General features: G+C 46.5%; 1 protein-coding gene across 1 annotated transcript in view; it reads right to left on the bottom strand.

Moving 5' to 3' along the window:
- Positions 1-14168, bottom strand: part of COL27A1 (collagen type XXVII alpha 1 chain) — a 163168-nt gene that overhangs the window by 55127 nt on the left and 93873 nt on the right. The window contains exons 26-29 of the mRNA XM_042786709.1: positions 8338-8391; positions 5442-5495; positions 4567-4620; positions 1303-1356 (exon numbers count right to left, since the gene is read on the bottom strand). Coding sequence (XP_042642643.1) covers positions 1303-1356; positions 4567-4620; positions 5442-5495; positions 8338-8391 — 216 coding nt within the window. The remainder of the gene's footprint in view (positions 1-1302; positions 1357-4566; positions 4621-5441; positions 5496-8337; positions 8392-14168) is intronic.

Genomic DNA, 14168 nt, shown 5'->3' on the forward strand with positions numbered 1-14168 from the left:
TATTCAGAGAGTATTTGCTCTAGTATAGGGAAATATATGCAATCCTTGGCTGTCCCGAATTCTCCAAGCAGGAGTTGCAATAGAAGCAGAGACTGGGGCTGGGTAAAATGTATAGTTTACTTCAGCCTGTGTCTTTGAAAATGAAACATGGAAACAGAGATCATAAGAGCCTTGGAGGGAGAAATGCAAAATATGTTGTTGTTGGGGCCTTCAGCGAACCCATGTGCACTGCCTATTAATACTTTGTAAAGCAGCTGGACAATGAAAAACAACCCAAGGCAGGGATGCTCCTGCAATAAATGTCCCGTTGAAGAAGAAGAAAGATCGAAGAGCACAGTGGGACGTAGGTTGGATATCACAGGGAGGAAAACAAGCAGCTCTGGCAGGTCTAGAAGTCATTCTGCTGTCGGCTATCACCCAAGCAGAGCAGGAAGAACCACACGTGAACTGACGCAGAGTGCTGGTGAAATCCTTATCCAGTGTAACATGTACTTGTAGCACTGTCAGCGATGCTAGTTAGTACTATTACCCAGCACTAGGCTGGGGGCCTGCTCTTTCCAGGCAGAGCAAGGATTCACGCATGCTTTACAGTGTGGTACTGCTTAGATATGTATAGATAAAATCAAGGCCTTGTGTTATGGGCTGGAAAAACCCATAGAAAGACACAGGACATGTTTATAATTTGATCTGCTGACACTGCAAACCACACCTTTCTCACAACCCTGCAGAATGCTGCCCGAAGATATTAATTCTGTGAGACTGAAAGGGAAGACATGGGAAGAGTAGGCTGTTCGGCTCCTTGTCAGCTCTGTTCCTGCCTGCCTCGCCTCTTAATTCTATTTCAAGGCATAAAATTTCCTGCTTTATCTGCCTCTGGTTAAATCACCACACTTCACATCTCAGCTGCTCTCTGTCCCTTGGCAGCAAAGGCACCTTTTCTGGTCTTCAACCTGCACCCCTTTCCCCAGCCCAGGTGCATCTTCAGATAACTAGATCTTCACCAGCTTCATCAGAAGTGTCCGTAAAGCCTGCTTTGACATTACAGGTGGTTGGAAAAGACAAGCTGGGCTACTCCCATGATAAACTCTACATCAGGACACCCCTCTGCCCATACACATCACTTGCATTCGCAGCCCTGGTAAGATTTGCTTCAATGACCGCCGTCTTTATACACAGCAGAACCATGGCTGTAACGGTACTGCGCCAACTGCTGCTCATCTTCACACCCCCAAACTAATCCACCAGATTAATATTCCAATGGCTGAAAGAGGAGAGGGACAAAAGCTCATGGAAAGTGCTTACCCTGCGGCCTTTTATCCCTCTTATCCCCGGCACACCACGGACTCCTGCCGGACCCTGGAAGGGGAAAATGGAAACAAAATGAAGATGGATGAGGAGGAAGGCAGCAGCTTTTGGTAAGACCCCACATCCCTACGTGACCAGATGCAGACGCTTGACCAGCAGGTTGGCTCATTAAACTATTGCCAAAGACATTACCATATTTACTTGTCTATAAATGGTCTTTTTTTAAACTCACTGATTGTCTTTTGATTATGAGCATTTAGGCCAAGGATCCTGGCTGACGTTTGTATGCTTAAGTATCTGCAGCCTGTTGTCTGTGTAAGTGGTATGATTTGAAGAGAAGTTGAACATCCAGAATTCCCTCTGAAGCTATTAAAAGCAGCTGTTGCTCAGTATCTGTACAAAAATAATAATAACCAGTATCTTGCTTTTCAGTTGTCAAAATACAAAATCAGATACCTCATTTTAGGTACCCAAGTTTGACCTTTTCAGCCAAATACTGATTTTATCTTCAAGTACCTGTTGCCCTGTTAGTGCTGCATAAATATTCACACTGGCAGAGAGATGCTAATTTCATTTGGACTGTTGGTGTTGTAGGTGATCCTGTTCTTACAGAAAGGTTTCGGGTTTTCTTTTAACCTGGATTTGTGCACACTTGATTCATTAATGTGCACACAGAAAACGCAGAATAAAATGAAATAGATTTTTATCTATTTTATCTAATATTTATCAGTTTAAAAAATTAAAGGATATGTTCAATTAACAGGACTTTTTTCTGTATTATAACTTTAAAAATCTATATTTAAAGTTAGTGCCTTTCTGCTGTCAGAAAACCTCAAAATGACACATTCCATTCTTAGTCTCTCAAATATTCCACATCAAGTTTTGCTATTTATATATTAATAGCTTTTACCGTCAACCCTCCAAACTCCACCAAGGATCAGAACAAAATTGTACTGTGATCTTCTTGCTGCTTGTACCACTGCCACTAATAAAGATTTTGGAGGTATCTTTCTGCATGGCATGTAAATTCAGAATACAAACGCTTAGCTGTTCTCACTCAAGATGGAAAAGAGAGTTGACTGTAACTATATTTGTAATCACAGTAAATCTCGGTTTTGCTACTGAGGTCAGTAGCGACTGGCACAGACAACCAGTAGATGTGTCAGATGCCTGTTTTATAGAGATTTTTATGACAAACACATACTGAAATGAAATTCTTTGTTGGTATTTGGAATATCCTCCTGGAAGTCTCAGCCTATCCCAAGTACCTTATGAAAATACAAGCACAGAAATATTCGTTGTGATGGCAAAATGTTGAGGGAACAACTAGATACCATGCTGGGAATTTCAAGGAACTGTTTAGAAGAAGATGAGTGACCCTTAACATACCTATGTGTATACATTATTTTCAAAACTGTATATTAACACAAAAGATGTACCATGATGGTGAGCAAGAAGAAGCAAAAGGAATTCACAAGCCTCAGTAAACTGAAATTAAGGGCATTTTCCTACCATTGACTATACCTTTGCTTCCCGTTCCCAATCACCCTCTACTGAATTAATGAGCCATCAGAGCTGCTAAGGCTCACTGGATAGCTTAATTTCAAAGATTTTAAGTTTAGGACAAACAACAACAGCATGCCTCAGGTCTGGCTTGAAAAGCAAATAATGAATGTTTGGTTGAGAAACAGGCAGAAACAGCTGGAGTTAATGAGTGGGGATTTGATATTAGGGGATTATTTGATTTACTGGCTTTGTGGGGAAGTTTGACTTATTGAATTACTACTTTTTAAAATGCAGTCTTGGAGGAAACATTTTGCTTGGATGAACTTGTTATTTGCCTGCAGGAGAACAGGGAACTGAAGGAAGAGAAAGGACCTGGGGATGGTCTCAGCTCACAGAGCTCTGCAGAGAAGTTTTGACATTTTCAGTCAGAGCTGATGCCTCAACTCGTACTGTTGTTGTCATGCCCCAGTGAAGCAAGACAGAACTTTAGTACAGCAAAGGTACTAGTGTGTGGTGCACTAAACAGTGTTTCAGGACCGGGAGCTCTTTGCCACAAGGCCAGTGCAGAACCTGTGTCTGCACTTCTGTCCTCCCCCGTGCTCACAGGCTTGCAGCAAGCAGGGGACCTGCCTAATGATCCAGCTATGCCCAAGTCATGCAGCAGCTAACGTGCTGGGAAGGTTGCTAAAAAAGGTACACCGAGAGATATCCAGCTTCCTCTTAGTCTTCTGTCAACAGCAAGTGCTGTCATGAGGAGCCCCTTCACGCTGGGGACTGTGGGTGGCGTTGCGATTGTTTTATTTTAAGGGTCTGGCCAGGATCATGTTTCTGCTCTTCAGGTAGGGATGGGTCACCCCAAGGTGATGCTTGACCTCAGACCTTTTTCTTCTCTTGCCTCCATTGACTTGCAACTGTGAAATCTCTCCCCAGGCAGCAGCTGGCTGCAGCCGGTGGGCCCAGAGCATCCCCAAGCTCCCCAAATGTGGGCAGAGCTGCCACTGATCTGGATGCCAAACCTTTGGCACTGTCTGGGCATTGCACTACTGTGATCTTCCTCCCAGTTAACAACACTGTGGGAATTCACACACTGAGCAAAATCCATTCCCTCTCCCCACCCAGAGCTGCCTTTTTGTTGGTTCCAGCAAATGACACACTGCGACATTTGTGCTGCTGGGAGAGCCAGTGCTCCGCCTAAACGACGGCTGTGGGAAACTGGAGCCACACTAAAATCTACCTCCACACCAATTGCATGCTCCAGTCACAGCTGCACATGTACCAGATGAGCCCATCCAGATGGAGGGTGCATCTGGGGGCAGCTGCCCTGCGGCTTTTCTTGCTCCAGCAAGGGTCTTGGAAAACGCATGAAGCAGTCACCACACAATACAGTCGCTGTATCGCATGACATGATCACCATAGTGCCAACAATTCTTGGCAGAAATACAGGGCCTTGCAATAACACCTTGAGCTAGTGAGCTTGTGTCCTGTGAAAAGATTGAGGCTGGATTGTGAGTTTTGGATCCTCCATTATGGAAATGGGCTACAAAAGTTTGAATTAAGCACCACTTTTTTTTTTTTTTTTAGCAACTCTTTCTATGTTGCTGCCACCCATGCCCCATCCCTTTCCCCATATCTGTTATTCATATGAAACTCAAATCAACTAGGTCACAGTTGCCTGACTCAGCCCATGAATGCCCAGGGTGCAGGATGCTGATTTTTGGTGTGGGGTATTACAAGGTGATGATAGCCTTTACTTACTGTTGGTCCAGGGATTCCAGGGAAACCCACTCCTCCTGGTGTCCCGGGGTGCCCCTAAGAAGAAAGGAAGAACATCATACCTGGTGTGAATTCCCAGGATCTGCTCAGCCCTTCTTCCTCCAAGTGGGAAGACAGGAAAAAAGGCATTGCTAGTTGCTTGCAAGGTCAGACAGGTCTGTTATTTGTCAGGGTAAAATTGCTCAGGGACAGACGGAGAACACTACGCTATCAAAAGCCCAGCTCCAACTTTGCTAGCAATAAAAGCAGCTAGATTTTCTGAACAGCTCAGACGAGAATGGGCTGAATTAACGTAAAAATCTTTCTTTGGGTCTTGCACTATGGTAGACAGAAGGTAAGTGTCAGAGAAAGACAAGATCTTGCTGAGGTCCCCTCTATTAATCTCCTAAACAAGGATCCCCAAATGGCAGTGCACACAGCGCAACGAAGCACCGTGAGCATGCTGCCCAGGCAGCCCTGCATCTCCAGCTGCCCCTGGCAATTCGGTGGGACGTGAACAACAGATCCCTGTTTCTGTCCCCCGTCTGTTCAGTAGCCAGGATGCCTCGAAACAGGCAATCCTTCAGGTGCCATAGCTTGCCACTCCTAGTTATCTTTACTTGACACAACAGGTCCTCAGCTGGTGGACCTGCAGAACATGTGTGGAAACCCAGTGTTTCTCTGAAGCAGAGATTTCTGGACACAAGTCCTGGGGAGAGGTTATACCTCAATATCCAGTCAAATGGCCATTCCCCTCCCAGAGACAGGAAGAATTTGCAGCTGTTTTCATGTAACTGAAAGACCAGGAGAAGCTGCACCCTTCGCTAGGACAGAGAGAGGCAGCAGCAAGAGTGAGAGAATGCAGACTTACTCCTTACCATCGACCCCTTGACTCCTGGAGGGCCTGGGGGTCCCACTGAGCCACGGTCGCCCTAGGAGAGACAGGGGTGCATGGGGAAGAGTGAGGACTTTTGCTAACAAGCACTCTGAGCTGGCAGCAAGAGGGATCTAGAGCAATGAAACAACTAAAAGATCCACAAATTGAAGTCTATACCACCAGATTTCTACCGGAAAGGCTTCCATTGCAGAATAATCATCCCCCTCTTTCAAGTACCCATTTCATCAGAGTAGTTAAAGGACTACAGCAAGAAAGGGGACTTTACTATTGCCATCAAACCACCGAGGAACAAGAAACAAGCAATGCACTCAAGACCGCCTTCAACTCTGGACAGTTCTAGGATTGGATCCCAGAAGATCTCCAGCCCTTCCCACCCAAGGCATGACATTCCTCTCTGTTCTGCAGTACCATAATCCCTACACGTTCTGGTGTTTTTAGAGGCCTGGTTTTGTAAGCTGTGGTCATGAGGCCCTGCTGAGATCAGGTAATCAAGTTGGAAAAAAAAGAGATGCTGCCTGGAATAGATAGCTGGTGCTTTCAGAAGAAGACCATAGGTGCTTTGGGGGGACTCCCTGTCCCTGGCTCATATTCAGACCACAGTGCAAACAACTGGAGGCCTGTATTTATGAGGGGTTCAGAGCTAGATGCCTCCATGGCACACCCTGGAGATACTATCCCTTCTAAAACAAGCTATCATCTGGCATTAAAAAACTTCATGTACCAAAAAATCAGTTTTTGATTCCAAAAGTCTTACTTAAACCTACATGCACAACATTTCACTTCTCCCAAGTACATCCTTGGCCCTCCAGCTCAGCCAAGAATGGGAGATGAGGTGTAAGCCTCTGTGAGCACCACTGCGACCTGCTGACACAAGGGTGAGTTGAAGGCATGGCTCTAGCAAGGGGACGTCAACTGCTCCTTTTAGGAGATGGTGGCAATTCCCACCACGACTGCCTGTACTCTCCCTTGCAGCCCCAGTAATGCACCGGGAATTAGGTGTGTTATGTTTGTGTGCTTGGGGGGATGAGGAAGGAGGAGTTAGCAAATGCTGCCAAGTCGTTTACGCCCAAAATCTGACCTACCTTCCAACAGCTAAAGTGTAAGGGGAAATATTTTCAGGGCTCTAAGCAGCTTATTAAAAACAAACCCCAGAGTTTGTGTTGTCACCAGTTGGCCCCTGTAAACCAATGCAATGATTTTTTTTTCCTCCTGAATGCATGGATTTTATTAAGTATGTATTAACTGTAGTGTTCTCTTTGATAATCTTTGGATTCTACTGGCTTCAGTCTTAAGTTTTGCAGCTCTCAGGATGGAGATTGCTGACTCAGCTATGTCCAGTGAAAGCATATTTCCCACTTCATTTAGCTCACAACAGCAGAGTATGCTGTAGGACACTATGCCAACTGGAGGCCTGGTTGAAGTTTTGATTTGATGGTAGTTATTTCTGTCATCTGTAAGTTTGTCCTGGTAGAGAAGAAGTCTGATAGAAATCACAGCTGTGCTGAGGATCTCCTATGGCAGATTTTCAAAGGACAGCCTGGGTTTGCCTTGACACCAGTATAACATCATCATGTTACAGACTCAATCTGCAAGATGAGGATAGCTCATGTGGTCAAGGCATTGGCATGGAAGACACAGGGCCAGATGTGGATTTTCTGGAGTGGGGAAAAAGGTCTTCCCTTATGCCTCATGCAATGCAGGGCTGCAGCTGCCATTGAGACAACTCACTCAGACACCAATTTTCTGTGTAACCACGTTGGACACATCACAGACTTTATTCCTCTGCTTTCCTTCTGTAAAATGCAGCCCACATCATGTCATGTCTTTTAGTTCTTGTGTGCCTTGATAGTTTGGGCTGAGCCTGCTTCTGCTACTGCCCGACCAGAGACCATCCAGTGTAATGGGCTTTCCAAAGGCTGCTGCAGACAGGCAATAAAATGCATTTGCAGTGAACACAGTATAACTGTCACAGAGTCTTGACATCATTACCCAGAGGACAGGGCTTGAAGTAATAGAAGCAAGAGAGAGAACTGATGTGTGGAATGCATCAGTTTATGCTCTTTACTATCTTTATAGCTGGACTGTGAATAATTAAATCACCAATGAAAACCAGCAGCCAGCAACTGACATACAACGAATGACATAGATGATTTGTCTTTGAAAGCTACCCCTGAATAAAAGGTTACACTCTAATAGAAATCAAGTTAATGTCCATTTACATTTACGGAAAATAAAGCCATTTTTCTTCCTGAAAGAAGCATATATCTGTACTGTACACAAGAGGGCACCAGCCCTTAGTAGTGTGCCCAGTGCAACCACAGGGGCAGCCAGATGGGATGGTCATCATCAAATAAAAAGGGAAATATTTGGACCAGTCTTTGCTCAGATGGGTGGCTGTACTCTTGCATCTTCTCTGCACCTGAGAAATTGCTGAGACCTCCAGTTCAATGCAGGCTCAGCCCTGGTCCTGTGCAACTCCATTGACAACGCAGCACAGGCTTGTGAGCACAGCTCTGCACAAACATGTCTGTAACCTAAACTCTGTGGACTCCTCTCTGGACCAGGAACACAGGGCTCATGGGTCCCTCATTCCCAGAAAAAAACAGAACTGACTGTTAAATATAAGCTTTCTGGAGGATTATGAATGAATAAAGCTTAAATTTTCAGAGAACATTTGACAGCATCTCCTTGGAGGGCAAGTGCATGTTAATTCCTAAATGCAAAGTGGATGATTTTTGCCTGGCCCAAGACTAGCTCAGACACCCATCTGGGTGTTGCACTGACATGACAAATTAAATCTCCACAATATTCCACCCGCCCTAGTCTCCCTCACTCAGCAAAAGTTATAACAACAAATTCGTTGCAAGCAATCTTACCTTTTCTCCCACTATTCCAGGCTCCCCTACGGGACCAATGAAACCCATTAGACCCTGAGGAAAGAGAAAAGCACAATTAATTTTCAGTTTTATTTGCTGAGAAAGTGAACAGTTTCTTTGGTCCACCTTGCTGGTTGAAATAGCACAGCATCCCTCATATACCACTCAGTAATTCCTACTGGCTACCAGAGCGGACAGAGTTGCTCCCGGCCATGGGAACGTCTAACTCCACAGCTGGTTCTGCTTTAGGCGCCAGCTGGAACGGCAGCACTAGGATCTGCAAGAGCCACAACACACAGTATAGGGGATGAGTTAAGCATGTTTTGTAGAAAGGCCGAGTCCATAGTGTGGCTTTGTTTTGCAAGCATTTCTCAAAACGTCAGCACAGCTTCCCCAAGAGCATCAATAGCAGGAGCCCCTGGGTTGCAACAGTGTCTGAGAGTTGCCATCATTTAAACTGCTGGAGTGGGTAGACTTCCTCCAGGTTAATCTAAGCTGCCTCAAACCCTTGTGCAAACTAATTTTGCCCTGGATGGTGTCATGCTCTTGGGGTGTCTGTAGGAAATAAAGGTCTGAGGACACAGCCAGAGGGCCAAAAGAGCAGCAGATCTAATACATTACTCAGAAAGTATCTTGGAAAACCCCTTGAGTCTAAGCTCAGGATTTGTTAAGATTTAACAACATTTGGGATAACGAAGAGACAAACAGAACTGCTTTTAATTAGGAAGATGGAAATAGATGCAATGTCAAACTAAGATTCCTGAGAAGTGAAGTACAGCAGCCTCCCTACCAATTTCAGTGGGTCTCTGGTTCTACAGCTACAAGGGACTGTCCCCTCTGCCATGGTAGGCACCCCCTCTCTCACTGCATGATTCTCATGGCCTCATCCCTAGTCCCAGCAAGGGGCACTGGGATAGAGATATCTATAGTTGGTTCCTCCAACAAGTCTGTAACTAAAGGGATTCGTCTCCCATTGAAACATTTCATAACCTGCCCATAGTTGTCATGGATGGTCTCAAACGAAGCTATGCCCCCAGCTTGTTTGATTTTAGGCCTCAGTCTGGTTGGTACTAGGAGGTGGCTGCTGAGTAAGTCAGACAGGAGATGGATTCGCCAGTGGTACCACCCTACTTTTCCTCTTTTTTAGAATAGAATCATTGGATGGTTTGGGTTGGAAGGGATCATCTACTTCCAACTCCCCTGCCCCGGGTAGGGCCCCCTTCCCCCAGCCCAGGGTGCTCCCAGCCCCGTCCAACCTGGCCTTGAACCCTTCCAGGGAGGGGGCAGCCACAGCTGCTCTGGGCACCCTGGGCCAGCGCCTCACCACCCTCACAGGGAAGAATTTCTGCCTTATCTCTAATCTAAATCTATCCTCTTTCAGTTTAAAACTGTTACTCCTCATCCTATCCCCCCACCCCCTTGATCCAGAGTCCCTCCCCAGCTTTCCTGACCCCCCTTTAAGCCCTGGGAGGCCGCTCGAAGGTCTCCCTGGAGCCTTCTCTTCTCCAGGCTGAACCCCCCCAACTCTCTCACAGCCTGTCCTCTCATAAGGGAAGGATATAAGGGAATAATTTGAAATCTTCATACTAAATTGTGAAGTTTCTCTACGTAAATGCATCTCACCTTTTCACTTCAACATCAAGGAGGTTTTCAAATGACACATTCACGAAAACATTCAGCATGATCAAACATGGCAGAAAAATAGCTACACTAGCAAGGCAACTTCTGGAGTGTGGTCTCAGAAAAGGGAAAGCTTTTCATCCTGCTATCTCCTTTCTGAGGGAACAGCAAGAAAAGAAACAAAAGTTTCCTCTCTGTACTCCTGCTTCATTGCTTTTTCCGTTCCCAGCTGGCTTGACGTGTGCAGTTCATAGAGGAGCTCTCTATGGTCTGTGCACTGTTGTGGTTCTGTTTACATCTGTGCACTGTCAGTGTAAAGTAAAACCACCCAGCTACAGCGGAGCATCCTGCACCGACAGAGCAGCCTACTCACAGGTTGTGCAACTCCTCATGTCACCAAGACCCTCTCTCTCTCCATGAAGTTACACTCACAACATGAAGCTGTAGCACAAAATAATCAGCCTCATTGCTATTCCTGTATGTGTCAGGCTCAGCAGACCCATTAAGAAACATAAAACACAATGTGGGTTGCTCTCCGATGACTTTTAGAGTCAACAGCTTCTGATGATGACTCTAAACACCAAGAGACTTCATGCATTTACATTCCTCAGATGGTGCAATCAAATGTCATCCCTTGAACATCACTGGAGACAGGAGCTCCTCAGTGAGGCATGCTGATGGGCTCAACAAAAGCATCTCTCACTCGGACGCTCAGCTGGCTTCGCCTCTTGCAGGGAGCAGCCCCCCCACACTCTCTGCTCTGAGTGGCCTGTGCCACAGTCTGGCATTGGAGCAACATCCAGGTAAAAAGTGTTTTGAAAAACTCATGAGAGAAGACAAAGATCTCAGCAGGTATGTCGGAGCCTGGAGTTAGATGCTTGCTTTAGAAAGTCATCCAGAGATGATGTCCCAGGAAACCAGCATGTCATTGTGCCATGATGGAAATATTGATTACCCACAGGAAGATACTACAGGAAAGCTCTACTATCCTGTCAGGGTCTTGATGTCACCAACCCTTCTGACATCAGCACTGAAATGGTCTTTTCTGCACCCAAAGCTGAAGCAGCCCCAGTGCACAAGCATGCCACTGTGGCCAGGTTGCACATCAAGACACACATGGGAGCAAAGCAGTGCTGGACTTGACAGCAGATTGCCCAGTGCAGGAACCAAAGGGAGAGAAGGCAAATCTGCAATATCTGCATATGCAAGGTTGCCACTGGGTGGCATTGCTGAAGGCTGCTGAATCAATTATCCTTTCAATTAGACACAAGTGTAGATACATAGCTGATAACTGTAACCAGTTACTGAAGTTTTCCAGTCGCCCAAGGCCATGAAGAAAACAAACATTAAGGCAGAGGAGAGAATGGCAAAGCAATGAGATGGAACAAGTAAGTGCATTGCTAGGCAAAAATAAGATAATAAATCAAGAAAGAATAAATCTGTTCATTTCCAATTTCTCAGGAAAACTGCAGAACACTCTCTCTTCATGAGAAGATGCTCTCTTTAAGATATTTCTGAGTTAGTAAGGTCAGTCCCTGAAAAAGAAGAGATCCCTGTTCTTGCAGCAAATGTTGTCACCATTCAGAACAAGACTCAGAAAACACTTCTGAGGGGCACTGCATATCCAGACTCAGGCTTGAAGGCTAATCTTCTGACACGCTGTCCCCAGCAGCATCAGCTCCCACCCTGAAAAGTCTCCTAAGGTATCTGGGCCATGAAGCGAGATACACTGGCTGTGCTTCCCAGCTGACCCGGTGGTGCTGTACAGACGGTTTGCAGAGCACGGGTTGCAGCATCCCACAAACCCAACGCCCTCCCGAGAGCCCTCCTGCTGTCACAGATGAGCAGTTTGTTACCGCAGCTCGCGCGGGACCTGCCGGCACTGCCAACGCAAGCGGGGTAGAGGCAAACACTGCACCTGCTGCGCGGGTAAACATCAGGGTGGGAGGGGAGCACAGCCAACACTTCTGACCCGGTTTTCACTCCAAAACTGGGGAAAATTCTGTCTGCGCTGGTACGTCACGTTTCTGCTCAAGGGAGGATGCCGCTGCTCCCTGCCTACCCAGCAAAAGGACCACCCTATGGTGTGACCATGACAGAGTAGGGTCTGAAGTGGGACAGCGGAGCAGGGACCCTGTGACGTGGCCAGGCTTCCAGCAGAGTAGCTCCGCAGTGTTTCAGCCAATACTGTCTGCTCTGGGCTAAATTAACTAACACTGCTGTGTCTGCAAGCAGGCACAAAATGAGATAGATATGTCTAGGCAAAATAAATCTCAGTAAATTATTGGGAATATATGAAACTACCGGGGGAGATTGGGTAATGATATTCTTCACCGGCCAAAATGGGATAGACACTGAAGGGAACACAAGCAGGAAAAGATTTAGGTTTTAAGAACCAGAAAAGCCACCGGTAGCAAATATTAAATCAAAGCAGACACGAGTTGTCGCCATTACACTGAAATGGCTGTGGCATAACATATTTTCCCCAGGTTCCCAGGGTTGAAAAGAAGCCCTGCGTCAAACACAACTCCAGGCAGTGTGTGTAATGATGCACGTGAAGTCCCAGCAGCGGTGGCGGCCCGGATAAAGGCCCACAGTATACAGGAAAGAATGTAAAACATTTATATTAGACGGGGAGTTCAGCATGTCGCTCGTGATTCAGTCTGCTGTATTCCCCAGCCAAGGGCATGGCGGAAAAAGGATGGAGATTGTTAAAAAGTTGCTGGGGGCTTGGGGGGAAGGAAATGGGGGGGAACTGGCGGGTTGTAATTCCTAACTCCTGTCTGGCTTCCCCCATTTATTGTCCAGCCCTGTCATAATTAAGCCCCCCCTCTTGGCTGCATCAACAGAGAGCAAGTCAGCAATGAAGCCTTGCATAAATCATAGCCCATTTGAGAGAAACAACCGAAAGGCGAGCCCAGCGTGAGCAGGGTCTCCCAGGGACGGGACCGCCAGTCACTCCCAGCAGGAACCGATCATGGCCTTTCTGTCTTACTGGTTCGCTAGAACTCAAAACAAAACAAACCAGGGACAAAGGACGGGAGGGAGTAAATGTACAATCCTCCCATTCAGATGAAAGAAAGGGAAAGTAAAACAGTAAATATCACAGTTTAGGGGAGGACGCTCTGACCCGCAAAGAAAAGCCATGCGGTTTAACCCCCTGTGCGCCGGGCTCAGCTGTACCCTGGGGCCATGTTGGGTTCCCACTGCCCTTTGGGGAGCAAGGGAAGGAAAGGTGGAGACACGCTGACAAAACACCTTGTCACATCAAAGAGGCTGCATACACTACAGTGCCTGTAAATCCCTGAATGAGAAGTCTGCAGCTCAGAAAGATGTTCTGAAGGTAAATGCACGGGGAAAGGCGCTGCTCTAAGATGTAGGAAATGCGAGTGCAATTCCCTGCTCAGTTCTTGTCAACCCCTTTGATCGTGGTCAAGTCAATCCGTATCTCCACATGTCAGACCCCACCTGCAAAACTGACATTACAGCACACCACTCCTTTGTAAGAGCACCACAAGGAAAATACATTAAGGAGATAACCAATGGCATTGGTTGTCTTTGACAAATTAGTTTAGAATAATATCTGATATTGGGACAACATGCTTCTCCCTCGAACAAAGAGATGCCCCCAAGGACCTGTGGAGTGACTGCCCTTCCCAGCACGGTGTGATGGGTGTGCTGCTGACCCTACCATCACCATGAAAGTGAGCAGGGCTGTCACTTCTTGTACAGAAGGAGGGATTCAAAATGCTCTTCCTGCTAGGACAGGACCTCCTCATTCTCATTAAGGACATAGGTCAGCTGTAGCCTCTTTCAGCTGCCACAACTCTTCACTGATATTTTCAGTCTCTAATGCAGACCAGGGGGTGTCCATGGGCTTGCAGCACTCTTCCCCAGTTGCTATACTGTCTGCTGCAGAGCTGTCTGACCTTCAACATGGACATTTGGGTGACATCCTCCTGCTCTGCATTCCCAGCTCTGGAATGGGAAGGCTGGTAGCCTGGGCCACAGGCCCCATATTCTTCTTCATATTCTTCTGCCTCCATCTACTGGCAAGTAAGGGTTAAATCACACATTTCCAGGGTACAGGGGAGCCCAGCAGCTGGAGTCCTTCCAGCATATGAAGACAACAAGCATCTTATGAATGAATTTCCTGAGCCAGTGTCCTTGCAATGCAAAACCAATGCATTAGGGACTGCCCTGTGGCTTAA

The sequence above is a fragment of the Tyto alba genome, unplaced genomic scaffold (genome assembly GCF_018691265.1).
Source record: "Tyto alba isolate M040663 unplaced genomic scaffold, T.alba_DEE_v4.0 Super-Scaffold_11, whole genome shotgun sequence".
Classification (NCBI taxonomy): Eukaryota; Metazoa; Chordata; class Aves; order Strigiformes; family Tytonidae; genus Tyto; species Tyto alba.